The 26201-nt window shown below is 49.2% G+C and overlaps 3 protein-coding genes across 5 annotated transcripts in view; 2 read left to right on the top strand and 1 right to left on the bottom strand.

The window, feature by feature from the left end:
• Positions 1-8001, top strand: part of niban2a (niban apoptosis regulator 2a) — a 33272-nt gene extending 25271 nt beyond the window's left edge. Inside the window, exons 7-14 of the mRNA XM_066713258.1 lie at positions 135-239; positions 601-763; positions 1432-1619; positions 1780-1935; positions 2402-2515; positions 2642-2749; positions 2887-2998; positions 3136-8001. Of these exons, the coding sequence (XP_066569355.1) occupies positions 135-239; positions 601-763; positions 1432-1619; positions 1780-1935; positions 2402-2515; positions 2642-2749; positions 2887-2998; positions 3136-4076 (1887 nt within the window). The 3' untranslated portion in view covers positions 4077-8001. The remainder of the gene's footprint in view (positions 1-134; positions 240-600; positions 764-1431; positions 1620-1779; positions 1936-2401; positions 2516-2641; positions 2750-2886; positions 2999-3135) is intronic.
• A 223-nt stretch (positions 8002-8224) lies between these two features.
• Positions 8225-13546, bottom strand: slc31a2 (solute carrier family 31 member 2). Of its 2 annotated transcripts, XM_066713259.1 has the most exons (4): positions 13386-13546; positions 10822-10888; positions 9944-10127; positions 8225-9771 (listed from the first exon to the last, which is right to left on the bottom strand). In XM_066713259.1, the coding sequence occupies exons 1-4, from the start codon at positions 13392-13394 to the stop codon at positions 9603-9605; spliced, it is 429 nt and encodes a 142-aa protein (XP_066569356.1). In that variant the 5' UTR covers positions 13395-13546; the 3' UTR covers positions 8225-9602. The 2 variants fall into 2 exon arrangements, with proteins under 2 accessions (XP_066569356.1, XP_066569357.1); XM_066713260.1 differs by lacking the exons at positions 10822-10888; positions 13386-13546 and adding an exon at positions 10706-10816.
• Positions 13547-14095: 549 nt separating this feature from the next.
• Positions 14096-26074, top strand: LOC136758682 (ER degradation-enhancing alpha-mannosidase-like protein 3). Of its 2 annotated transcripts, XM_066713256.1 has the most exons (20): positions 14101-14965; positions 16417-16462; positions 16706-16806; positions 16917-16956; positions 17052-17164; positions 17512-17668; positions 18396-18530; positions 18707-18812; positions 19053-19150; positions 19363-19488; positions 19917-20000; positions 20134-20217; positions 20479-20603; positions 20767-20932; positions 21042-21196; positions 21338-21461; positions 21562-21747; positions 21839-22004; positions 23146-23337; positions 23709-26074. In XM_066713256.1, the coding sequence occupies exons 1-20, from the start codon at positions 14841-14843 to the stop codon at positions 24083-24085; spliced, it is 2706 nt and encodes a 901-aa protein (XP_066569353.1). In that variant the 5' UTR covers positions 14101-14840; the 3' UTR covers positions 24086-26074. The 2 variants fall into 2 exon arrangements, with proteins under 2 accessions (XP_066569354.1, XP_066569353.1); XM_066713257.1 differs by lacking the exons at positions 23146-23337; positions 23709-26074 and adding an exon at positions 22360-22448 and having other exon boundaries at positions 14096-14965.
• Positions 26075-26201: the final 127 nt, after the last annotated feature.

Genomic DNA, 26201 nt, shown 5'->3' with positions numbered 1-26201 from the left:
TGTGCTCGCTCACTCTTTCTCTCCAACAATGGCAAGACTTTGCCCTCCTCCAAAAGAACCAACCAATGTGTGTGTCTGTGCCCCCTGGCAGTGGCTGCATGTGTTCAGTGTCTGTGTCCCACTTATGTCCACAGATTCTAGCCAACCTAGTGATGGAGGATCTGCAGCCCGAGCTGAGAGGCCTGATTGGCCCCAGGCTGAAGGGCAAGAGCACAGAGAGGCAGAGGAACTGGATGCTGGCAAGTGGACACAACCCTCCCTTTCTCTGTGTCTCTCTGCTTCTCTCCCACCCTTTTCCCTCGATCTCTCAAATCAAATTAAAATTCAAATGAGCTTCATAGGCATGCCCGGAATGCTCCAGTATAGCCAAAGCTTTCAAAATGCATTACTGCACAGGAGTGAGGCTATAAAATAATCTATAAATAAGGATGGAAAACACTGAATTAAACCATAAAACATCTATCCCTCTCAGTTCCCAACTGAACCATTAGCGTCTCCCCACTTTTGCTAATGAATATAAACGAGAAAAACAAAGTTTGAAGTCAAAAATCTCTCCTGGCTGTATTACACAACTCTTTTACTGACCCTCTCTCCCTGCAGATCTCTGATGCAGTGTACTCTATGGTGCAGAATCAGGCGAATGCTCAGTACACCGCGGTGCTGCAGCTGTGCGAGGCAGAGCGCCCCCCGCTGGAGGCCTCCATCCGCACAGACATGGACCAGATCATCACCTCCAAGGAGCATGTGGCCAACAAGATCCGGGGTACCTGCCCCCTACCGCCTGCCATGGCAGACTGCTTGTAGTCTCCTTCTGTCCCTTTCTGTGCACCACACTAACACATGCATTTACTCAAACTCACGAGCGAGGACATGGCAGCCTTTTTAGGTAAAAAAAATGAAATAAAATAAAATATGCACAGGTTTGAGAAATAAGGGAAAGAGGGGGTGGTAAAGCTTCTACAGAAGTCACATACTTTGTCATGGCATTTGGCCAGTGAGATCGAACATGCTCCACCTGTCCTTCGTCTCGTCTCCTGCGGCACTCGAGGAGACTTGGTTTCGGACCATCAGGGGATTTATACGTGTGAGTGTTACCATGCGTTTGTCCTTCTTTGTTTTCACTGCCAGCAGGAATGCAGAAGAGCTGCATTCCCCCTCACAGACATGTGGGTGCCGGCTGTGTGATGTCATTGATTAGCTCCGCCCATGCCCCGCCCCACCTCACCCATGCTCCTGGGACGAAATGAGTTAACTTAAACTTAAAAGCCATCGGAGCTGTACTTCTGACAAATAAATGGGACTTCCTTTAGTATAGGATGCCCGTCTCTCCATCCCGGTTTCTTCGTCCTCGTCTCTCGCCCCGATCACCCGCTGTGTGACCGTGCGTCTTTCTCTGCCTGACGGTGTCCCTCTGTCCTTGTGTCCCTGCAGCCCTGGTGCTGCCGCGGGCCGAGCAGCTGCTGAAGCTCAGTGTGCAGCCATATGTGTCGTCCATCCTGGATGCGCTGATGGAGCCCACGAGCCGGGGCTTCGCCGAGGTCAGGGACGTCTTCTTCAGGGAGCTGGTGGACATGAGCAAGAACGTGCTGAACGACGGCAGCCGGGAGAAGCTGGGGGAGGTGAGTGGGGAGAGGGAACTTTGGTCTCTGTTCTTGTAGACTGCCTCTCTTGCTCCTTCCATCTCTCTCTCTTTCTCCTCTCTGCATTTTCCCCAACCTCCCCCTCTTCCCATCAGGGCTCATCCTATGTCTTTCTAACCCTCTCCCTCCCTCTGTCCAGCACATGGAGAAGGCGTCCATGCTGGCGTTCCACCCGGTGAAGATGCAGAGCTGCTATGAGAAAATGGAGGAGCTGAAGTTGGAGGGGCTGCAGCAGCGCTTCGATGTGTCCAGCCCCTCAGTGTTCATGCAGAGAGCCCAGATCCTCATGAGAGAGGTGAACCTTGAACCCTGAACCCCCGTGAACCCAAGTCCATGACTGGCAAAAGAGTTCAGCACAGCAGGGTCTGCAGCCCTGGATTGAAACTGCAGTAGAATCATCCTCCCTCTTGGAGAGTCTAATATGAGGACGTGTTGCTGTTTGCCTTTGGAAACTGCAGGGCTGCGCAGGTCAGGGGCTGCGGGTCGTGGGGAGGTTAAGACACCCTGACGGTGGTAAAGGTCTGAGATGTGTAATGCAGACTCGCCTTTGGGCCGCAGAGGGAACTGGCTGATGAGAGCGGGGGGGGCAGGACTTGGCAGGCCCGTCTTACCCTGCCCTACACTGAACTGCACTGTACTGCATCTACACAGCCTGGTTACAGTCTATAAGAAAAGCACTATCGCCCTCTTGTGGCGGATTGTGGTAATGATCTCTCAGGGCATTTGTAATAACTTTGCGATACCTCTCTGTCTGTCCACAGCAAATGGACAATGCCATGTACACCTTCGAGCAGCTGCTGCACCAGAGCCTGGAGAGCCAGGGGGGGGAGGAACTGTGCAAGAGCATCCAGCGCTGCCAGGAGAGAGTCCTCAAGGTGAGGGGCTGTAGAGTGTGCTGGGGTATAGATAGGAAAGGTTTCTGCAAAAGTATTGATGTATTTTTTGTATTCCTTGTTATTCATTATTTTTCCCATCTTTTCCCCTCTCCCTCTCAATGGCAGAAATATGACTATGACAGCAGCACTGTGCGCAAGAAGTTCTTCAGAGAGGCTTTGCTGCAGATCATCATCCCCTACATGCTGAAGCAGCTCTCCCCCACCTGCAAGCCTGTAAGAGCGACAGAGAAACACTGTTTTCAAATGTTGGGCTGAACTCCCTATAATGAATGAACCATTCTTTGTATTTATCAACAGCTGCCTTTACTCGGTAATCACAACAATCCTCTCTCCCCTCCTCCTCCCTCCAGGATTTCGCTCACTTCCAGGAGCTGATTTTCGAGGACTTCTCTAAGTATATCCTGCTGGAGAACATTTTTGAGGAGGTGGTGCTGCAGTCTGTGATGAAGGACATTATGCAGGGTGAGTGAGAGAGCAAGCGATTTGATTGGCACCTATAGCTGCCCAGCTCTGTCTGTCTCTCTCTTTCTCCAGTAGCAGGGCTGTGTACTGCTGGTTGATTTGTAACTGTCTCTCTCCTCTCACCTCTCTCCCTACAGCGGTGAAGGAGGCGGCAGTGCAGAGGAGGCACAACTTGTATCGCGACAGCATCGTCCTGACCAACAGTGACCCCAACCTGCACCTGCTGGCCGAGGGGTCGTCCATCGACTGGGGGGCGGAGTTCGCGGCGGAAGAGGAGGCGGCGGGGCATGGCAGCGAACATGGCCGCAGGAGGCGTGGCAAGCAGGTGGTGTCCATGATCCAGCTGGAGGGTACTGGGCTGCCCAATGAGTCCTGCATGGAGGTGCCCGGGGTGGAGGGCATCCCGGAGGAGCAGGAAATGGGGCCACAGAGTGGAGGTGGGGTTCCAAGCGAGGACACCGAGCACCCCAAGTCCCCCGACTGTCTGCACGAGATCCGCAACCTCATCAGCCCTAAAGTGGAGGTACAGGTGTCCTTGCTGAGCGCTGACGTCCCTCATCTCGCCAATGGAAACCTGCTGCAGGAAGCCACGGATGGCGCCGTGCCGCCCACCAAGTCCCCAGTCCAGAAAGTGGCAAAGACCGAACCACTGGTGAAGGAGGTGGTGCAGGAAGTGGCCCAGAGCATACCATCTGCAGAGAGTGTGGCACAGGAGCATGAGGCAACAGTACCACCCAGTCAGGAACAAGAACAACAGCAACAGGAGAAAGAGAGGGAGAGAGAGGAGTCCGCTGAGGTGTTGGTAGACTCCCCTGCCGAGTTGTCACAGCCTGCCCCTGCCGATTCCAGCTCCTCCCACCATCACCACGATGACAGCGAATTCCAGTCCCCCGCCAGCGTGGAGGTGGAGGAACAGGCTCAGACAGTCAGCAAAGCCCCTCAGGGGGCGGGAGATACCATTGTGGACCCAGCCAATGTGGAAGTGACACTGGAGCCCAAGGAAGTGGAGACCGGAGCGGAGGATTCTGGGAAAGGGAGTCCGCCGGAGTGCGAGCCAGTGCAGCCAACCACCATTTAAGACGAGCAACATTAACGAGAGGAAAGGATAACAGACGAAGAAATGGAGGAATAAAACAATTAAATGCTTTATTTTTTTGTTTAGATTTTTTTAAGGCAAATGAGCAGGAAAGAAAGGAAAAGAGGAAAGGTTTATTCTATTTTTTATGCATTTTTATTAATCGCAGAGTGACGTTCTGGAGGGTCAACTTACAGATGGATGAATTGGTTTCCGTTTCCGTTTTTCTCGTTAGGTTTTTTTTTCCTTCCTCTTTTTTTAATCATTATAATTATTTTATTAACAGAAATCACTTTGACCCTTGCTTCAGTGCAGCAGGATCCACTCTCCTATTCTCCTAGGCTCCCCCGGGGGGGGTTTGTGTAAGCAGAGCTGACTTGAGGAGAGGAAGTTTTACTTTTTTTTTTTTTTTTTTTCTTTTATAGCACTATACACTATATACCCCTCGATCTTTTCTCCTGCTGTTCAGGGTGATGCGAGTGGCAGAGCCCGCCTGGCCGATACCAGCAGACCAGGAATGCATTGCAGTGCAGTGGAGTGTGACCAGAGAGAGAGACTAATATGGACAACACACAGGTCACCTTCCTCCTTTCTCCCTCTCTTGCTCCTGTTTCTCCTACCTTGCCTGTTGTCACTCAGCTGGAATGGGACACTATCAGGAAGAGATGTGTGCGTGAGTCCTGCGAGGGGGGCTTTCCTGCCTCCTGCTGGGTGGTGGCACTGGGTGGTCGCTGCCTGCCTGTCCCAGCAGCTGTGCTCCAGAGGACACTGTTCCGATGTAAGATGATTATTTTAACCCCAACCTGTCTGTCTGCCTGCCTGCCTGGTTGCTCTGTCTGCCAAACGACGCTCCCAGGCGGGGGAGAGGCGTGCAGGAGCCTGTCCGCACACCGGCGGTGACTCGGGCCACCAGGGGTGCAGAAGGAGAAGCAAAATGAATAGTTTCAATTTTTTTTTTTTCTTTTAAGAAAATGGATCTGTCTATACTGTAACAGTCAGTAGGATTATAGTTGGGAGGGTAACTGTGCACCATGACAACTGACTCCACGGCCCCTCCGATGCACTAACACGGCGGGGCGCAGCAGGGTTAGGGGAGTGCCGGTGGACCCTGGGGGAGTGTAACACTAACACGCTATAGTGCATGTGGTGTCACTGTGTAATGGAACCTGTCACTGGTGAAATGCTACGTGTACCTTGGGAGACCGGGCTCGGTTACCCAAATGATTACAGAATAGACTGGGTGGGGGGGTGGAAGAAGGAGATTGTCTCCTCCTGTTATGATGATGATGATGATGCCAAGGCCCGGGCAGTGGGGATCCTCGGTGTGTCCGTGCAGCCGAGAGCTGGAGGAGCGTGTGCTGGGCTGTGTGCTGGGCTGATGCATTCACATCTCTGCCAACAGAGGGCCTTTTGCTTTTTTTCTTTTTCAACTTGGTGTACAGTGTTTACCCACCATGGGAGTTTTTTTTTTTTTTTTTGGGGGGGTCCCCAACCCCTCTCAAACCCTCAGACGTTGTGTAAATTTATGAAGCAAGATTGCAAAAACCTTTTTTGTGCTGATTTTTTGCAGACGTATATTTACATCTTAGCTTTGCTCACTTGAATCACTTGGTGGGAGGTGGGGGGTCTGTTTATCAACAGCTAGATCAAGGATTAAAAACACTAGTGACCAGGGCACCTCCTAGACCAGAAACCAGGCATCTGTTTGCACAAAACATGTTCACCCTTCAGTATATTAATGACCAACCACTTGTGGTGTGGGGGTTTAAGGATTTCATCACATTAAGCTGGTATCTTCTATCACTCTTACAAAGAACACTTGGGGAGAGGCACACGGAATATGTAAATTAAGGGGATTTCAATGCAACTGACCGATTTCATCCGTGCTCACTCTTCCTGCAGATTTCACACTAACGCACTCTGAGAGCTTCACCATTCCTGCTTCTTAAAAGCCTTATGTATGTGGGCTATTGATTCCCAGGTGCTACCCGGGGATGCGAGTCGCCCACGATCTGCTCCTCACAGGGCTGCTGGGTTTTGATGGGACAGTTCAAAACTAATTTTTAAATTTGTATTTTAAAAAGATCAATTGATATTTGTGTGTTCATGTGCATTGATGCATATCATTTTTTTCCTTGTTCTTTTCCTTCCTGAGAAACTGTCTAATAGGGACCAGTGGCTCTAGAATTGCTCCATGACTTTCTGTTCTGGGGGGAAAAAAAACATACCAATCCAACAATCGTGTGGCGCCGATGTGTTAGGTGTCCTGGGAATCTGTCTGCCATGCTCTCCTGCAGTCCAGTGAGCAGTGTAGCCCAGCTTGACTAACAGGCTGTGCAATGGTACCTGGTGCTGTGCATTCTGGGACAGCATTGCTTGAACAGTCTGCCGATCTGCCAGCGTGCAAGTGTGAAGCCCTGCTGTAGCTTTCGGTTGGTCAGGTGTGGTCGGTCGTTTGTTTGCGCTAGTTTGACCAAACCCCCCCCCTCCCCCCTTTTTCTCATAGGCAGCGATTGGGAGTGGTAGGGATTTGGGTCTTTGTTAGTTGGTAGCCACAGTTTGTGTTCTTATGAAGAGGGTATCATGACAGGTTCATTAGAAAGTCAGGTGGTAAGTGTCCTGTCGTCAGTGCACAGTTCCTTGATGCTGTAGTTTTTTTTTTTTTACAGACTGGTGGGCAGAGAGAGAGCGAGGGAGGTGTGTCAGTCAGTGGGTTTTAAGGGTGTTGCAGCTTTGTAGAGTGTGGGTGTCCCATTTGGTGAGCAGCTGGTACATTGATCCTGATGAGGCTCCCGGATACACTCTGTGCTGCAGCGCCTCTGGCAGCGACCGTGATGGTGACAGTGGCACAGCTCGCACCTATCTGAGCCTGCCTTTATCTGTGCTTCTGGGTAACAGGGGTGGCTTTGTGTAGAAATTAAAGTTTTGCAAATGTGTGGTTTTGTTTGTTTTGGAGCCCAGAGATCCTGATTATCCTTCACACGCAGATTGCCTTCCAAATTCGGCCTGGCCAGGTCTTCAGATAGAACTGTATAGAAGCCCTCGACAGTTTCCAATTTCGAAATACTGAAATCTGAAATACGGTGTCTGAAGCAGCGTGATGTGTGGGCCTCGCAGTGCAGGCCCGAGGACAGAGTGGGGGAAGGGTCTTTCATGGAAGGAATGGGGCCTGAGAGTGTTTATCACGATTAGGACGATTGTTGTTATCGTCCACTAAAATTAAAACCACAGCCTGAGTGGAGTGGCTCAGGGTTCAGAGTGCTGGCTAGTGAAGGACAGACAGGGAAAGGTGTCCATAGAGCTTAATTGAAATGCTGAGTAATTGAGTCCCGTTTTCTCAGCCTTCTCATCTGGCTGTGTTGGTTGTCCTGAGCGGTAGGGCAGTGCTGTATCTGTGGAGCATTATCGGCAAGGACCAGCATGCAGTGCGCTACACAGTATACCTGGTTCTCTATACAGTCCTCAGTGTGTGCCCGTGTTATGCCTGTGAATATCATGCAATTGCTGATCTCGCACACGGGCCAGATTCCAGTGCTTTATTGTGAGAAGAGACCATGTACAGAAAATGTGGGGTGGGGGGTGGAGAGGAGCACTTCTAGAGCAACTGACGCACTCAAACCTTGGCTTTTCTGTTTCTGTCCCTTACCGCCTCCGCAGCTGCTCCGTGGCCCTGGTTCTGTTCCGTACGCCAGCCTCCCTGCAGGTTGTCATTGTAGTCTGTTACCTTTATTTATTACAGTGTAATTCCATGCTACAATTAGCATTCCTGCATTTTCTGCACTGTCATTCTTTTCCCTATATATATATTTTTTTATTTTTGGAGATTTTTTTTTTTTTCTTTGAGTGCTCAAGTTCCCCTTGAAAATACTTTATTAAATATGCTACACAAATATACTTATAAATAATAAATTGTTATGGATTAAATGAAGTTGGTTGGTGTTATGTAATTATTATAATCATTATTTATAATTAATTGCTGGAACTCTTTATTGTTGTGTTGGCAAGTAGGTCAAAATAAATGTGATCTAATCGGGGCTAAAGTATTCAATCCAACTGCAATGAACCAGTGCAGACTAGTGGCTGCCTGATATTAAGTCTCTGCTTGGGTGGGGGGGCGATTGTCAGGTCTCAAAAGACAAGTTTCACTCCAGTCACATTGAAATGTAAAAATTTATTCAAAATAAAATCATTGAAGCTGTTTGTGGCTAGTGTGCAGCTTCAGGGACAGAGAGAACCACACAGCCCCCCCGGAGGAGGATAAACATTATGTAAAGATGCTGCTGCAAGCACTCCTGCAGATTCTCCACTCCCCCTCCCCCTGTGTTTCTTCAAAACATTTTATAGATCCACATGATTTATATTGCACATCAATGCAAGTAGTAAAAAAAAAACAAAAAAACAAAAAAATCTTGACCTTGAGGGTGGTAACTGATTCATAAGGCACAGAGAGGCTGAGGACAGTCAAACAGCTCATTTCTGTGCCCCCCCACCCCCAGCTCCCAAACTGTCTACTTCATAGTTCACAGTAGCCAGTAATTTTACTCCGGCCAAACTGAGCTGAGCCTTATAATCTGGGAAAAGCACATGTAATCACTTCAGAGAGGTTCAAAGTACAAAGCAGGTTTAAGAAAGGAAGAAAAAATAACAATACACACCCTTCTAAAGAAACGGATGCTATGGTAAAAAAAAAAAGAAAATGTACCTGTATAACTTTTTTAAACGTCATGGTCTGTTTTGCCACTACGATGACCAGGGCTGGAGGGCCTGTTTTTGCAGTCGCCCAGACAGCCGCAAATCAGACCAGTCCTTCATCTCGCCCTGACCTCAACGCTGGACGCCTGGGCCTCGGGGAACCACATGACCACAAAAGTACTGGTCAGGCAGCACTTACAGGGATCTGCGGGCAGCAAACAGACGTGACGCTCTGGTCTAATTACGGCATGGGCTCGCGGCTATGTCACCGTCCCGGGGTGGGAAGATGACTCGCAGACCACGTAGTTGGGGTTTGTGTTACACGCACATTCACACTCAAACTCTCACACTGACACTCGCATGTCACACACCTGCAGGTTTGTTTATATTTAGATTGGCTGAACTATTTTCTTTCCTGGCAGCTTTGCAAGAGGCAGGGAAGTGGCTGAAGATGATGGGGTGGGGGGGGATGGGTTATTAGGTAAGGGAGTTGTTTACCCACACCCACACATTAGTTCATTGAAAAAAGAGGAAGAGCAGGGTGTGCTAACACACACACCCTATTGCTTGGCTTAAATTCTGCATGTTTGTTTCGCCTGTGGAGTCTAACCTGACACCCCGCTGTGCCTTGCCTTGTCAATCAGTATGACGTGGCGCACAGAGATTCTGCAGAAAAAGGACAGGGAGAGACCTTTTCCAGCCTCCTACTGGTACAAGAGGCTGTCTGTCCAGCAGAAAGAGAGAGAGAGACACGCACAGGGTAAGACGCAGAGACAGGGAATCCAAAAGCCTTCTTGTAGTGTATTCAAAATTCTTCTCTCTCTCTATACCTCCGCCTCAGGGCAGACGCAGGAGGGGGAAGGCCACGAAGTAGCCGAGCCCAGAGCCCACGATGACGCCCAGGAAGATCCATACGTTGTATGACATCACGCACAGCATCAGCATGTAGCCCAGAGTGACCTGCACCACGTGGACCGCCGCCTGCAGGGAGTACAGCAGCACCCACCTGCAGCACAGACAGACGCACAGATGTGCACACAGCATTCTGTTACTGACAGACTCGCCTGTAATGCAGTACTGCACTCGATTTTCCTGCACTACACCACACTGTACAGTCTTGTTCTGCACTGGATTGGAGCCTACTTGTACTATATTACACTGCCCTGTGTTATACTGACCTGTACTTGTGTCCGGCGGGAGGCAGGGAGGTCTCGGAGGTGGCCTGGGTGAGGGCGGTGTTGCTGCCCTGGGGCGAGGCCGGGTTGCTAGCCAGGGACCTCTCCATCAACCACAGCTTCCACACCTTCAGCAGCTCGTACAGCACTGTGAAGAGCAGCACCACGAACACTGACAGCAGCATGCCTGGGAAAACGCAGACAACATAGAGATGCACACACCGAAAGGGATAAAAACAACACAGAGACATGCACACAAAGAGACGGATCTATCAGTCTGTACAACATCAGCACAGTAACACCAATAACAGGAGCTGGCTTCCTCGCTGAACTGTGTGCGAGTTAGGATTGCGCAGGTTTCACAATAGAGGAAGAACCGAACTGACACACTGCTCTGCCTCTGGGGGGCGGGAGGGGGTGCTGCATGTGACTGGCTGACATCCTTCTTAAACAGTGGCATGCTGCTCCTTGTGATTTTAGATGGCTTCTGTAGGCAGAAGGCAGTCCTTCCCCTCTCAGTGTTAATATATAAATTTCTCCTTTTAATTTGCATGTAGGGCCTCTGTTCTCTCCCCCACCCCCCCAGGCCACAGTGTCTGTTCTAGCACCCACAGCCCCACCCCCACAGCTGAGCTCTTAATTGGCTTAACTGAGGCCTTTAATTGAAGCAAAGTGATGTCTTAAACAGACTAAAGTACATTTCCTGCTCTTGGTTAAAAAGTGTAAGAGGAGGGATATTATGATCTATAACATTTCACAAGTAACCTGAAATCTGAACTGTCCAGTGTGTAATAGGTGGCAGGGTCCATCTCTCTCTCTGTCTCTGTCCCTGTCCCTGTCCGGCTGCTGTGTAATTCGCACAGGAGGGAAAAGGGTCGTACCTCCAGGCCCGTGGACATTCCAAAAATCAAACAGCAGCGTCACGCTACTGGAATCCTCGAAATGCATCTGAAAAACAGATGAGCACAAAGGGAGAGAGACAGAGAGACGTAGTCAGAAACGGAACCAGACTGGAGTCAGGGTCACATGCGCTAGTGCTCCAGGCCGTATCGACACCCAACAAAACTAAACTAAACGAACAAACTAAAAATAATAATGCATTATACTCACACACGCTCTCTTGCTCTCACTCACACACACTCTCTCTCACTCAAAACATGCAGGAAACCAAACCCTGCCAAGAAACAATTACAGACGCATGTTTTAACCCTGTTGGCCACAAGATTGGTTAATATCTGTGCACGTGTATGAAAGAGTGTTAAGACAGTGTCTGTGTTTGTGTGCATGCGTGTGTGAGAGCGTGCAAGTGAGCGACTGCGTGCGCGTCTGTGTGCAGGTGCATCTCTGTGTCTGGGTGTATGTGTGTGCTGCTCTCTCCACCCCTCACCCCTGAATGCCATGAAAACCAAACAGCAGTTCTCTGGAGCTCTTTGAGATCATTGGCGATCGCTTGTGCTTTACTGTGCAAGCCCCTGGTGCTTTTTCCTTGCAAACGGGGTTCTGTTTGTCTAGAGGGAGGCAGCGGCACTGTGGGCCTGTCAGGTTTCCAATTGGGAGGCAGGCCAGCACAGGTGTGAGCGGCTGAGCCACAGAGGGAGGGAGGCAACAGTGTAGGGTGGCCTGAAGCTAGCAGCCCAGTCCTTATGCTGCCTGTAGGAAGAGTCCAAGTTGTGTGTCACAGTCTCCGTCTACTACAGCAGGGGCTCACAGCCCTGGTCCTGGGGTAGATGCTTGGCTGCTGATTTTGTCTCAAAATGAGCTCAATTAGTTAACTGAACTAATCAGAGCTTCTTAAAATTTAAATTCAATTATATATATGAATTCTCCAGTGTTTTTGTAAGCAAGGCTTGACTAGTATAATCACAACGAAGTGATGAAGACAGTGTTCCTCAGGTCTGGTCCTGGACAGCTATGGTTTTAGTACAGTATAGACCTGTACTGTTTCTTCTGTGGCTTAATTGAACCCGTTATTTAAATGATTGGTCTAAATTGCAGCACTGCTTGTCTTTCCAGGACCAGGGTGGGGTTCAGCACTGGATTGAATCGGACCAGACTAGCATGTATGTTGTCCTTTGGATGCCATGTCAGAACAACATTCTGTTGTACAGTCAGTGACTCTGCAGCAGAAGCCATGGTTGATCCCATAGCCACCCTCTATAGTCCCTTATTAAAATATCAGCTCTGAGTTCAATGCTACCAATACACATGAATTGCTTTGTTAGTCTTTGTTTGAATAATCTAGATAATAGGGTTTGTGATTTCAAAATGTCATGGTGTAACGAAGTCTAGAATTTGTTTTCCCACTCCCAAAATAACCACTCGATGAGGAATCAACCACATTATGTTTGCTGTACACAAGATAAGCCTGAACCAACATAGTTTCAGGTCACGTCAACATTCTGTACCTTTTGCAGTTGTGTACAGTGTAACCTAGACTGATAATATTGTATTTCATAACAGATACAATTGATACAATACATCACATTATATTTACATGCTGCTGGGTTTCTCACTTGAGCAATCTAGGTACAGTATCTTTCTCAAAAGGTACACCAGCTGTGCCCCCCACTCTAGAGTCCAGAGCCCTGACCACTACTCCGCACTGCTGTCCGTCAGGGTCTGACAAAGTCTAGTATTTTTCCCCCCACTTCCAATAATCACACAACGAGAAAACAGCCATGTTGTGTTTGCTGTACATACGACAAGCCTAAACTAACATGGTTTCAGGTCACATGGCAGTGCTGCTGCATTTACTTACAGTACAGAGCTGGCTAACCGTGCAAAATAAAGATTGTGAATACGCTGCAATACAGCAGAGTATATATGCACGTAAAGTCTTATTATTGTTATTATTAATAGCATTTCGTTTCTTAGTAATGCAATAACAAAACTCCCATGTAACTTTTATTGTCACACTTTAGCTCAGCTGCTACAGAAAGAGTCTAAAGTGACTCACATTCAACAAGTCAGGAAACAGCAGATGCAAAAGTCACAGGACGGTGTTGATTATTAATCGCAGTGCTGAAATACCCCCTGACTGAGGGCGGTAGCACGACTGGACTCAAACATGGGGGTCGTTTCTCTTCGCATTTTGGTCACTTACAAGCCAATATGTGAGGTCTTTTGCAGCAGAAAAAATATATGCATAAGTGCAGTGAGGTATATGCGCCCCCCCCCCCCCCACACACACACACACACACACACACACAAACGCTGTAACGCACCAGTTCTGGCCAGTTCCTATTAAATACAGCATGACCACCGCTTTTCATTCCCCTTCCTCTCTGTGAATTATTGTGCACTTTTCACACCCTAAACATACAACACCCTTAGCCGACCCTGTGAACAACGCTGGCAAACAGCTGACGGCACATGCATGGGTCTGTCACACTGGGAGCTGCAACGTTACAGCCGAGGACATAAATAAGAGACACAGAGGACTCACTGGCATCATCGTTATTCTTATCTTCTCGTTTTTCCCAGAGACGAAATCGACCGCGCATGGGGCAGCTGGAGGGGCTCGTCCTGCAATGCACGGCGCTCCGGGGTGGCTCTCAACTTTCTCCCGTCCAGCAATCTGGAGGACGGAGTAGGTCTGTGATCACATGACGCTTTGATGTTTACAGAGTGTGTCGCAAAGCTATCTGGGAAATGTAGTTGTAGATGTCATTTGTGTGTGTGTGTGTGTGTGTGTGGTTTTGTTTCTATTCTGTACTTACTCGCCAGATGTTTGTTTTTCTTCTACTAAATAAATCCCCACCCTGACCTCCAGGCCGAGTCTCCCACCTTGTGTGTTCATTTCTTAAAATATGCCGCTGCCTGATTTGCATTTAGCATTAACAAACATTTTAAAACATGCAATATATTATTCCTGCGCAGTTGTTTGATGTGTATTGCCTTGCATTATTTTTAGACAATTTCGGAAAACGTGAATGACAGGTTGAGCAAGAAAATTAAATACAGCACCGGGGCCGGGGGGGAGTGAGCTGTGAGTGGATGACGACTACAGCGCCCAGCATGCACCGCTCTCTCAACGAAGTTCCCGTATGTAGGAAGTTGCCCAGCGCTGATGAACTACACGTCCATTTCTTCCGAGTGGAGCCAGTGTGTTCCTGTACAGGGGGACACGGGGGGTGGGGGGTTGTTGTTGTTGTTCTTCTTCTTCTTCTTCTTGGAGTTGGATCCCAGCTGGAGGGTGGTGGGGGGAATCGGGGGCTCGGCTGAGGTGCTCGGGGAGAGAGGAGAGGATGCTGACATTATTGCTGGCCAGACTGGGTCCTCTGTGCTGTGCAATGTTGGGAAGTTGATAATGGAGTTTGGAGGCAGTTCAGTCCTGGGATCCCTGGTAGTTGCAGACCTGATACATATAGCAGGCGGGTATATCCCGAAACTGCCCGGTGGACTGCAACGTGTACGGGCGAGCTCGCCGCGGTGTCCGTGAGTCTGGAGGGGGACGCGTTGGTTCTGCTGCTACATTCACCCCCAGCCCTAATAATCATGTTATTATTCCTTTTCGTGTCTTTTGTGTTGGCACCTTAATCGTTTTTTTGTGTCTAGAGTTGAACTGGTATCACCTGTAGTAGGTTATATGTAAATATAGCGTATTTATTCTTGTGTTCTGTTTACACATCGCCGTTGTATTTCAACTATAAACAATCAGTAAGTGAAATCTAAGACAGAAGTTATATGTACTCGTGTAAGTAGGCGTCATATAGCGATGCATGTGTATGTGTATATATTTGAGTAACATAAACCGGTAAACACAAGTTAGAGAACAGGTGCGGGATCACCTCGACACAACCATTGACGCTGCTGCGTTTGGAGCAATTGTGAGGAATCGCTGCCAGATTGAAGAGAGTTTAGTGGCAGACGTGTCTTGGGTTTGTAAAAGACAAATCCGATGGGAGAACGTGTGGTCTCCGACATGGGAGTATTTGAGAAGTGGGTCCTGCTCGTCTCCGCGCTGTGCACCGTCTGCCCGCTGCAGGTCCGGTCCATGTCGAAGGAGGAGAAGTCGAAAATCCGGTAAGACATGAAACCTGATATCCGGCCACTAATCAGGTGTGAATTGTGCGTCATATTTTGCCACATGTATACACATACTTCTGTTTATTTTTTGGTATATGAAATTACATTTTAAACCATTTGCCAGAAACCTAGGCTGTTCAACCAGTCGATCTTTTTCCAGTTTCATATAGCGCCCTTTCTCAGGCTGAGCACGATCTCGTAGCGCTTGTACAGCCTGAGGACAACAGGACACCATGAGATTAGTACAATTAGTACAAGAGTACAATGAAGGAAGAGCGAGTATACAACACCCCGCATCCTGCTGTGGCATTTAGGGGCAGTCTGGGGGTAGCTGAAGGCAGCAGGACTTATCTCACTCCTGTCTGCCTGTCTGTGTTTGTTGGTTTGCTGCTAAAAACACTCAGCCCGTCCTCAAGCTGTTCTTTTCTGCTCTGCTGCACACTTAAAGAAGTGGAAACGGCTGAATGTCTGTTTCACGGGATAGTTTTTGTCTATAATCTCTACCATGCTGACTTTGGCTTCTGCACAGAATGACTGCACCTGTCTCAGTGAAGCTGGGATTGGACCTGTGTTTGTGAGTGAAGTAGTGTGTCTGAGTCTGCAGTGCTGAGAGGGTATCGAAGGCTGGGCAGGGCTAGTCTGTGCTCGCCTGAGAACATCTGCGGTACTGAGTGTTCATGTCTCGGAAAGTAGGGATTGTCAGGTTTGGTCCTGCAAGGAGTCCTGTGTGCCGAGGAGTCCTGTGTCCGGCCTGTATCTGGCGTTCTATGAGTTCTAGTGCCAGGCATGCTTTAGCACTGTAGGCTATTTCAGTTGCATCCCCTTTCCCCACTTAACTTTCTGCGACTTCCCCAAAGTTTGAGTCACCTTCCCCGCAGCACAAGCAAAGAAAAAAAGTCCTATTACAGCAAATGCAACAACACAGCACAGCACAGCATGCACCTCTGAGATATTCAGACTGTGGTTGGGCACAGGAATGCTTTTTAAACAAACTATATGCGAAGAAGTAAATTAACAATTTGTAAACAGGCTTGTGGTGTAAATGCACAATCATTTTAATTTGATTTCTCCTTAAGTGGAGGTCCTGCAGTTTCCATTTGACTGCCAGCCCCCCCCTTCCCCCCCCACCAAGCCCAGTGTCCTTGCATGTGCAGATGCCCATGTGTGCTGTGAGCTGCAGGGCCTACTGGAGATGCTCAGCAGAAGAGACAGGAGAGGCTGTGAACGAGGCTTTTTAGAGGCTTTCATCTCCTGTCAGCTGTGCTTGGAGTTTGTGTGCGTGTGCCTGTGGAGGAGGTGGGGGGGGAACCTAAGGACTTGTGTGAACCCGAGGGCTCTGGAGTGTCTGTGTTGTACATTGCATCTCTGAGAGGATGGTGCTTGTTTTTGATTGATCAATTGGTGTTGATTGTGGAAGGTTTGATTTGTGTTTTTTTTTCTGTGTTCAGGGACCAGATTGTGGAGATGTTCGATCATGCCTACGGCAGCTACATGGTGAGTGATCTGCCTGATAACTAACAACAACAATACAGTCCTACTAAACTCACTTTCTCTGTAATTTTTTGTCTTCCTTGCTTCCTCTTTCTCTCCCATTTGTGTTTTTTCTTGTGAGTGGTTAGTTTTGCTTGTTGGGTATCTTTTTGTGTTTTGTTTGTTTTCGTAATGCATTGTTAATAAAGTTTGATTAAAAACTCTAAAGTTTCTCTCTCTCTGTCTTGGTTTCTCTGTGTGTCTCAGAAATACGCTTACCCAGCGGACGAGCTCATGCCGCTGAGCTGCAGGGGGAGGGTGCGTGGGCTGGAGCCAAACCGTGGAGACATTGACGACTCGCTTGGCAAGTACGTCCACAGAGCCTCCCGGTGTAGTACAGTGCAGTGCAGTACAGTGCCATGTGCTGCTGTACAATACATACAATATAATACATAAAATAACTATTCTGTGCTCACAGGTTCTCTCTCACCCTCATCGACACCCTGGACACATTAGTGGTGAGTCCTTGTTCCTTATCTGCTGTAGATGACGTATATTTATTTTTCTCTGTAACTGTTGTGTACCACTCAGTCTCCCTTTCCCTCTCCCTCAGGTTTTGAATAAGCTGGAGGAGTTTGAGGCGGGGGTGCGTCGAGTGGTGCAGGAGGTGCGCCTGGACAATGACGTTGTGGTCTCCGTGTTCGAGACCAACATCCGCGTGTTGGGGTACGAGGTGTTCGCGTTATCCCAGTGTCCCGGGTCTCTGTCAAAACCTAGACAGCATTGTGTGACAGCAGTGCGTTACCGGCCCCATGTTAAACACAAACGGCAGCCTTGAACCACAACCGCAGCCCACAGCTCAATGTCCAGCTAGGCCCCATACAGAGCTAACTCTCGATCCTGTTAACCCAGTGGCAACGCAGCCGCAACCTTATTAAAACCTTCCATTGCCAGGCTTGTCCATTCTGGAAACCAAATCGAGACCTTGCCCTCTCCCTGCACGCTGGTATGAAATTGCCCCCCTGCTGACCTGCCTCAGACTGGAGTAACCGGCTGACCTGCTGTTCCCACAGAGGCCTGCTGGGGGCGCACGTGATGGCAGACATGCTGCGGAAGCGGGCAGAGGGGCACATGGCCTGGTACCGGGACGAGCTGCTGCACATGGCCCGGGAGTTGGGGCACCGCCTGCTGCCCGCTTTCAACACCACCAGCGGCCTGCCGTACCCTCGGGTAACTCTAGGGGGGTGGGCGGGGTGTTAGGGGAGGAGGAGGTGTGAATAGTGGGAATGGGGGTGGCAGTAGGAATGGTAGTGGGTATTCTTGTCTAAACTGTAATTTGCCGTGGATAACGGCATCTGCTAAGAAATTCATAAATATCCCCCAATTCTGACCTAAGGAGAACATGGGGAAAGATTCCACCCTGCGGACTGGCCGGTTATGGAGTATGAGAGTGTGGGTGGGGGGTGGGGGTGGCGGGGACGAACGCTGAGGGTCTGTGAAAGTGAAAGCTGGGGGGCTGAGAGAGCTCTGCACTGACATAAGAACATAAAGTTTACGTACGAGAGGAGGCCATTCGACCCATTGTGCTCGTTTGGTGTCCATTAATAACTAAGTGATCCAAGGATCCTATCCAGTCTATTTTTAAATGTTCCCAAATTTTCAGCTTCAACCACATCGCTGGGGAGTTTGTTCCAGATTGTGACAACTCTCTGTGTGAAGAAGTGTCTCCTGTTTTCCGTCTTGAATGCTGTGCGTGTGTCCCTGCTGATCTGGAAAAACTCCTCTGGTTGATGTGGTCGATGGCTTTCATGATTTTAAAGACTTGAATCAAGTCCCCACGTAGTTTCCTCTGTTCCAGGGTGAAAAGGTTCAGTTCCCTCAGTCTCTCCTAGTAGGACATTCAGCATCACACAGGTGCTCAGCTGTCCAGGTGCTCACTGTACTCCCTGCTCTCCAGGTGAACCTGCGCCACGGGGTCCTCAGCCCGCTGTCCCGCACAGGCACGGAGTCGGACACCTGCACGGCCTGCGCAGGGACCATGATCCTGGAGTTCGCAGCGCTCAGCCGGCTATCAGGGGAGAGCGTGTTCGAGGTACCGCACGAGGCGAGAGTGCCTGCAAAAGTGTAGTGTGTTAAATCTGTGTGTGGGTGCATGTGTGCATAGTGTGTTGACCCAGCGTGGGTGGATGTATGTGTGCATGTGTGTGGTGTATTGCGCCAGTTTGTGTGCGTGGAGTATTGACTCAGTGTGTTCTGCTGATGTGATAGGAACAAGCACGCAGGGCTCTGGATGTGCTGTGGGAGAAGAGACAGAGGGGCAGTGACCTCGTGGGCACCGTCATCAACATCCACAATGGGGACTGGGTCCGCAGGGGTGAGCACAGGCCACATCCCCTTCACCCCACTCCTCTTCTCACTCTTTAATTTTCTTATCTAGTTTTGATTCGTCTACATTTAATTTTTTGGTTTGCCTTTTTTTTTTTTTTTTTTTTTTCCTTCTTGTCTGAGTTCTGCTCCAGGGGCTTTTGGTTGTACATGAATGCATTGTACTGTGCACTGGCATTTCTGATGTATTATTTCTCTCTCTCTCTGTCTCTCCCTCCCTCTTTCTCAGACAGTGGAGTGGGAGCAGGCATTGACTCGTACTACGAGTACCTGATGAAGGCCTACATCCTGCTGGGGGATGATGTGTACCTGGAGAGATTCAACACTGTAAGTTTCCTCAGGGATGTTTACAGACATTTTTAATTCTTCTGGCCTATTCCTTAAACAAGAGCCTTTCTCACTTAACAAGCCTGTGTGAGAGACCATAATAGAAAGAGATGTGTGACGGAGACTGGGAGGGAGGGAGGGAGTGCGTGATGCGCTTACTCCTGTTAATCTCTCTCTCTCTCTCCCCGTCTCTGTGCATCTCTCTCCTCCAGCACTACGCTGCCATCATGAAGTACATCAGCCAGCCCCCCCTGCTGCTCAGCGTCCACATGCACAACCCCACGGTCAGCGTGCGCAGCTGGATGGACTCTCTGCTCGCCTTTTTCCCCGGATTGCAGGTACAGCCCCCCGGCCCCCTGCCTGCTCCCTGCTAGAGACACCCATCTATGTGTATAATGATGTGTGACTACTTTATGCATATGTGCATGTGCATCTGTGTGTGTGTTTTGCAGTGATGCTGTGTGTGGAATGTTGAGTTACTTTGTAAAAAAAAATGTCATCATGGATACAGTAATCTGGTACCTGACTTATTATGATATAAATATTATTAATATAAATCTATCAATACAGTAGTAGTAGTAGTAGTAGTAGTAGTAAGTGTTTTTGCTGGAGATTTTCCCAGACTGCACATCTGCTCAGTTTTGTAGAGAAACTCTCCAGGTTGTCATGGAGCTGTTTGACCAATACTGCCTGTAGGGAATTAGCCTGAGCTGTGAAAGGTAGGCTAGGAGCTCCAGCTCTCTTAAACAGACTGTCTGTGTTTCAGGTGCTGAGGGGGGATCTGAAGCCTGCTATAGAGACGCACGAGATGCTGTACCAAGTCACCAAGCAGCACAAGTTCCTGCCGGAGGTGAGGTGGCAGCCATGCTGGACTGTGGGATGGGTCTGTGGGTCAAACCCAGCTAGTGATGCCCCAGTCTTCAACTCTCTCTCTCTCTCTCTCTCTCTCTCTTCTTCCTCCAATCCCACCTGTCTGCTGCCAGGCCTTCACCACAGAGTTCAGAGTTCACTGGGGCCAGCACCCCCTCAGGCCGGAGTTTGCAGAGAGCACCTACTTCCTGTACAAGGTATGGCAGTTCCTGTCTGTGTGGTCCAGTCTTCTCGTGCTGGATTTTCCTGCATCAGTACAGCACAATCAATGAGATGTGTAAATTGACGCACCGTGCTATTCCCATGGTCCTGGGTAGCAATGCACAATGAAGCCCTGAGAAACTGTGGTAAAGACAAATGTTACGGCCACAGTTAAACCGCGTCAGAAGTGCGTGTAGTGTAAATTGACCAAGGTTGGCCGGCTGATAGGAGTCAGTGTGCGCTGTGCTTCCCCCCAGGCCACCGGAGACCCCCACTACCTGGGAGTAGGCCGCTCCATTGTGGAGAAGCTGAACACTCACGCTCGTGTCCCCTGTGGCTTTGCTGCCGTGCAGGACGTCCGCACCGGCACACATGAGGACAGGTAGGGAGACACACCTGGAAAACACCTTCTGGGAAGGGGGAGGGGGAGGGATCAGGATTGCGAGAGTTACAAAATGAATGCCACTGCATTGGCAGAACAACCTGACTGTGACGCACTGTGATGCACTGGTTATGCAAGAGGTAACTGTTATGTAACCCCCCAGGATGGACTCGTTCTTCCTGGCCGAGATGTTCAAATACCTGTATCTGCTGTTCTCGGAAAAGAGTGAGCTGCCCATTGACATCGACCACTACGTCTTCACCACTGAGGCCCACCTGCTGCCCGTGTCCTTGTCCACCGCCCTGTCGCCCTGCCGCCACAACCGCACGGTGAGGGGACTGTAAAAGAATGATAACCAACCCACTGCCTGTCCTCTGGGACAGCCTCTGACCCGGTTCTGTCCTGTTCTTTACCCACCCCCCTCCTTCCCAACCACAGAATGGCCCCCCTGCTGTGGAGGACGACCTGTTCACCCACTCCTGCCCCAGCGCCCAGACTCTCTTCCCCAACAACCCCTCCTTCGCCAAGACCATCCGTGACAGCTACAAATACCTCACAGGGGCCGGGGCTGCACCGCCCTCTTCCCCGATCAGGTGAGGAGAGACGCACCGTGCACTGACTCTCTGTGTGCGTCTGCTTGTCTCTGTATTTCTCTCTCACAGCTCTCCTCACCCAGCTTGTTTAATTTTGATTGATGTTGAATACTGATGGTGTCCCGCCCTCTCCCTCTCCAGGGGGATTGAGTTGCCCTTGCATGACAATGGCATGGAGCCGATGGAATTCCTGAAGAGCATGGGCATCTCCCTGACCCCACTGAGTGACGGCAGCGTGGGGGTCAGCAGCTCAGGCTCGCCCCTGGTGAGTACAGCACCTCCACCCAGTACCGCCCAGCCTCCACATGTGGGTTCCCACACACACACTAACACACACTTACCCCCTTCTCTCCCTCACATCACAGGAGCCCTCCTCCTCTCAGAATGGGGTGTACCGGGTGAAGCTGATCGCGGAGGTGACCACCGAGGAGGAGGAGGAGGCAGTGGTGCCACTTGCTGTGCAGATCATCTCCCCCCCATTCCTGGGCAGGACGGTGTTGACCGCTGGACCCGCCAAGTTTGGGATGGACCTCACCAAGCAGGAGCACGGGGTGAGAGGCCCTCTACCTCGCCCCCTGACCTCCCCCCCCCAACGACCCTGGGACCTCACCCTCTGACCCCTCTCTCTCTCTCCCCCCGTAGGTGAAGGGCAGTGTGGTACGTAGCGTGCCGTTCAGTGCGTGCAGTGTGTTGGAGAACGCGGTGGAGCTGCACGGCCGTGTGGGTGTGGCCCTGCGCGGGGACTGCATGTTCGCGGCCAAGGCTCGCCGTCTGCAGGAGGCCGGGGTCATCGGCATCATCTTCATCGGTAAGGCCTGGTCGAGCTGACTGACCACACTTACAGTGAGGGAAAAAAGTATTTGATCCCCTGCTGATTTTGTACGTTTGCACACTGACAAAGAAATGATCAGTCTATAATTTTAGTGGTAGGTGTATTTGAACAGTGAGAGACAGAAGAACAACAAAAAAATCCAGAAAAACGCATTTCAAAAAAGTTATACATTGATTTGCACGTTAATGAGGGAAATAAGTATTTGACCCCTTCGACTTAGTACTTGGTGGCAAAACCCTTGTTGGCAATCACAGAGGTCAGACGTTTCTTGTAGTTGGCCACCAGGTTTGCACACATCTCAGGAGGGATTTTGTCCCACTCCTCTTTGCAGATCCTCTCCAAGTCCAAGTCCAAGGGCTGATTCCTCACCGTTCTCATGATCATTGAAACTCCACGAGGTGAGATCTTGCATGGAGCCCCAGACCGAGGGAGACTGACAGTTATTTTGTGTTTCTTCCATTTGCGAATAATCGCACCAACTGTTGTCACCTTCTCACCAAGCTGCTTGGCGATGGTCTTGTAGCCCATTCCAGCCTTGTGTAGGTCTACAATCTTGTCCCTGACATCCTTGGACAGCTCTTTGGTCTTGGCCATGGTGGAGAGTTTGGAATCTGATTGATTGATTGCTTCTGTGGACAGGTGTCTTTTATACAGGTAACGAGCTGAGATTAGGAGCACTCCCTTTAAGAGAGTGCTCCTAATCTCAGCTCGTTACCTGTATAAAAGACACCTGGGAGCCAGAAATCTTGCTGATTGATAGGGGATCAAATACTTATTTCCCTCATTAACATGCAAATCAATGTATAACTTTTTTGAAATGCGTTTTTCAGGATTTTTTTGTTGTTATTCTGTCTCTCACTGTTAAAATACACCTACCATTAAAATTATAGACTGATCATTTCTTTGTCAGTGGGCAAACGTACAAAATCATCAGGGGATCAAATACTTTTTTCCCTCACTGTACCACCGACTAGTCAGGGTGCCCCCTCTGTAAAGACTCTTTATGAAATGCCTCGTCTTGAGTGTGTTGTACTTTGTGTGTCATGTGTCTGGTGTGTGCCTTGTCTGGTTGTGTTGTCGCGTGTGTGTGTCTCACACCCTGTCCTGTGCTGTCCAGACCACCGCGAGGGCAGCAGCAGTGAAGAGACACCGCTGTTCCAGATGGTGGGGGACGGCGGGGGGACAGAGGACATCACTGTGCCGCTGCTTTTTCTGTTCAGGCGTGAGGGCGCCATACTGCTGGATGCGCTGGACACTCACCGCAATGTGGACGTCCTTCTGCTGCCCCGGGATCGCCATCTGGGCCGAGGTAACACTACACTGACCGCTCCTTTACATAGGACAACATGCTGGTGGTGCTGTGATTATTATTATTATTATTAGTAGTAGTAGTAGTAATGATGGTGATTATTAATGTGGTGATTTATTAATGATGGTGATTATTAATTATTATATTGGACGCCTGTTTGGAGCTATCTGTCTATTATTATGATGATTATTATTATGATCATCATCATAATTTGGTACTCTTGTGGAAACCACTGAACCATAGAAAATACACTGCCTGCCACTACCAGCCCAGTGCCTGAGAGCATGCAGCAGTGGATGTGGACTGGCGTTGGCAGTGTGTTGGCAGTGGGTATGTCCCAGTCTCCAGCCCTGTCTGTGTCATCCTTGCAGAGGCGGGGAAGGCAGAGAGGCCGCTTGGAATGAACATCAAGATCCGGCTGGCGGACGAGAGTGATCTGATGGCAGAGGGGCTGCAGGGTGGGCCAGGCAAGAGCACCACCATCGAGCTGCTGCTGGAGACGGACGAGGAGGAGCGGGTGCCAGCACCGCTGGGCCACTGCTCCCCCCCTGAGGAGGCTCCCGCAAAACAGGGGCCCGAGGAGACCCCCTCCCTGCTCAGCAGCTCGGACAGTGACACCCAGAACCCACAGGGGTCACAGCTGGGCGCAAAGCAACAGCAGGTATCAAGTACAGACAGACCAACGGACGTGCCATACCACCAGCCTTCCTCCTCTTCCTCCTCACAGGTCTCTGACCCTGACCCCTGAAGCCACACATGCTGCTAGGCAGAGCTGGGCCCTTGGGCAGCCTGTGTAGAGTCATTTGGTTCCCTGACTGGGCCCAGAGGAGGCTTTGGAAGTGGGCACCTCTGAAGCTGGCACAGACAGGACCTCCCCGGTGACGTTTACTGTTCGTGTAGGGCAGTAATGCCCAAAATCAAAAAGGGGTTTTGTCTTTTTCATTTTACATTGAGGTCAGTTCTTACAAATTTTATTTATTTTCTTTCCTGTGTTTTTTTTCTTTTTTTTTTTTCTTTCCATTCCTCCATCTCCGATCCCCCAACACTTTTTTAGTTTTGGGCACATGCATGCGTATGTACTGTATTTAATAAGCATGCACATGCAATCATAAAAGCAGTAAGTAGTATTGCCAGGCTGTTGTTGGAGCTCAGCATTTTGTGGATCTGCAGGGCTCTGCCAGCACTGTCTTACTGCCACAATATTTCCCTTTGGTCTTGTTTTATTTCATATATACACTATATATCTCTGTATTTAATATGTAATAGTGTGTGTGCTGAGCCACGCTAAAGTAAACACGCACACCACACCATGCATAACTGACCTGCCCCAGTACAGAGTGTCTGGTGGTGCTGCGGGCCCAAGCCCACTCTCTGACCCAGGGAGCTGGAGGGGAACGGTAGCGCTATCGTTCTTCATCGTTCCCCAACTGAGAACGTCTTTGCACATGTACTAAAGAAAGAGATTGAACGTCTTTGCACATGTACTAAAGAAAAAACACGACATTTTTTATTTATTTTTAATTATTGCTACTATTGATATCACTAAAACATGTTTATCTTTTGTCATTTTGTTTTCCAAATCAGGAATTGTCCAGTCCAGTCTTTGATATAAATATATATAGATAGATGTGTAAAATATGTATATTTTGTTTTAAGCAAAATTTGATTTCTGGATTAAAATTCTGGATAATCACCGTGGGAGCCAGGAGGTTTATATAAATCAATGAAGCAGTTTAGGAAAGGGACACCGCCGGCCTGTTTTGGTTTCCACTTCACCCCATCACAGCGCCACATTCCTGTCCTGTCGCTCCATTGCAGCATTGAGCCTTACAGAGGCTTTCTGCATTGACCGAAGGGCTGGACAGCTGGGCAGGGTCAAAGTCCTCCGGGTCTTATAAGGTCTCTTACCTCCCCCAGCCTGCGTTATAACCTGGGAGCAGGGCTGAATTGCTGCACTTTGGCAAACAAATGGTTGGGGCTCAATGATGGGACAGCTCAGCTGGAATAGACCTCCGAGGGCTTGTATTGTGCTGTGCTGTTCTGTCCTCGCATTGTGGTGCTCACCACTGCCTTTGGGGTTTGGGTTTGTGTATTTCACACCTGGTACTGGACTGCAGGAGCTGTCCTGTCCTCTCCCTGCCTTTCTTGGGGATTCGTTATGAAACCAGTGTTACAGGCCTTAGCTCTCCAGCCCTCCAGTACTGACTCTGTGTCTGAGTGTATGTAATGGGAGATGACAGTTGTCTTTGGATTATTATTTTTGGGGCGGTGTTTTTATCAGGTCTTTTCACCTGTGTGGCCAGTGTGAGAGCTGTGACCTATGAAAAAAAAAAAATATATATATATATATATATATAATTTTTTTTTTTTTTTTTTTTGTACTGAGCTGCCTGATTCGCACATCTCTGCCCTAATGGGTTCCCAAAAGGGCTCACTGAGAACTCTAGGTTTTGTTTTCAAATGTGTTTAACACAAAGGAGAGAAAATAAATCTTAATCTGAAATGTTTCTGTATATTTTTGTGATATTTATTATAATTCCTGTTATAATTATTATTATGAAAAAGAGCAAAAACAAAAGTGCCAAAGTGTGTTGTCCAAGTCCACTTGCTGTAACAGTATGTATTTTTCTCTGAATACTGTACTGTGTTATAATTAGTGTTCTTAAAGGGGACAATACAAATATGGGAAGTGACCTGGTTAATAAAAGTTGAGTGACTTCGCTCTACAACGATTGAATCTTTCTGTGCTTTGGCCATCTATAGCGATCGCAGACAAAAATCTTAGCACTGACACAATGTTACACTCATCAGTCTGTTTAGTTTAGCAAGCTGTTTATAAGACTCTGCCTAGTTATCACTGATGT

The sequence above is a fragment of the Amia ocellicauda genome, chromosome 9 (genome assembly GCF_036373705.1).
Source record: "Amia ocellicauda isolate fAmiCal2 chromosome 9, fAmiCal2.hap1, whole genome shotgun sequence".
NCBI lineage: Eukaryota > Metazoa > Chordata > Actinopteri > Amiiformes > Amiidae > Amia > Amia ocellicauda.
The sequence above is the reverse complement of the archived record's forward strand: the minus strand, read 5'-3'. Positions and strand labels throughout refer to the sequence as shown.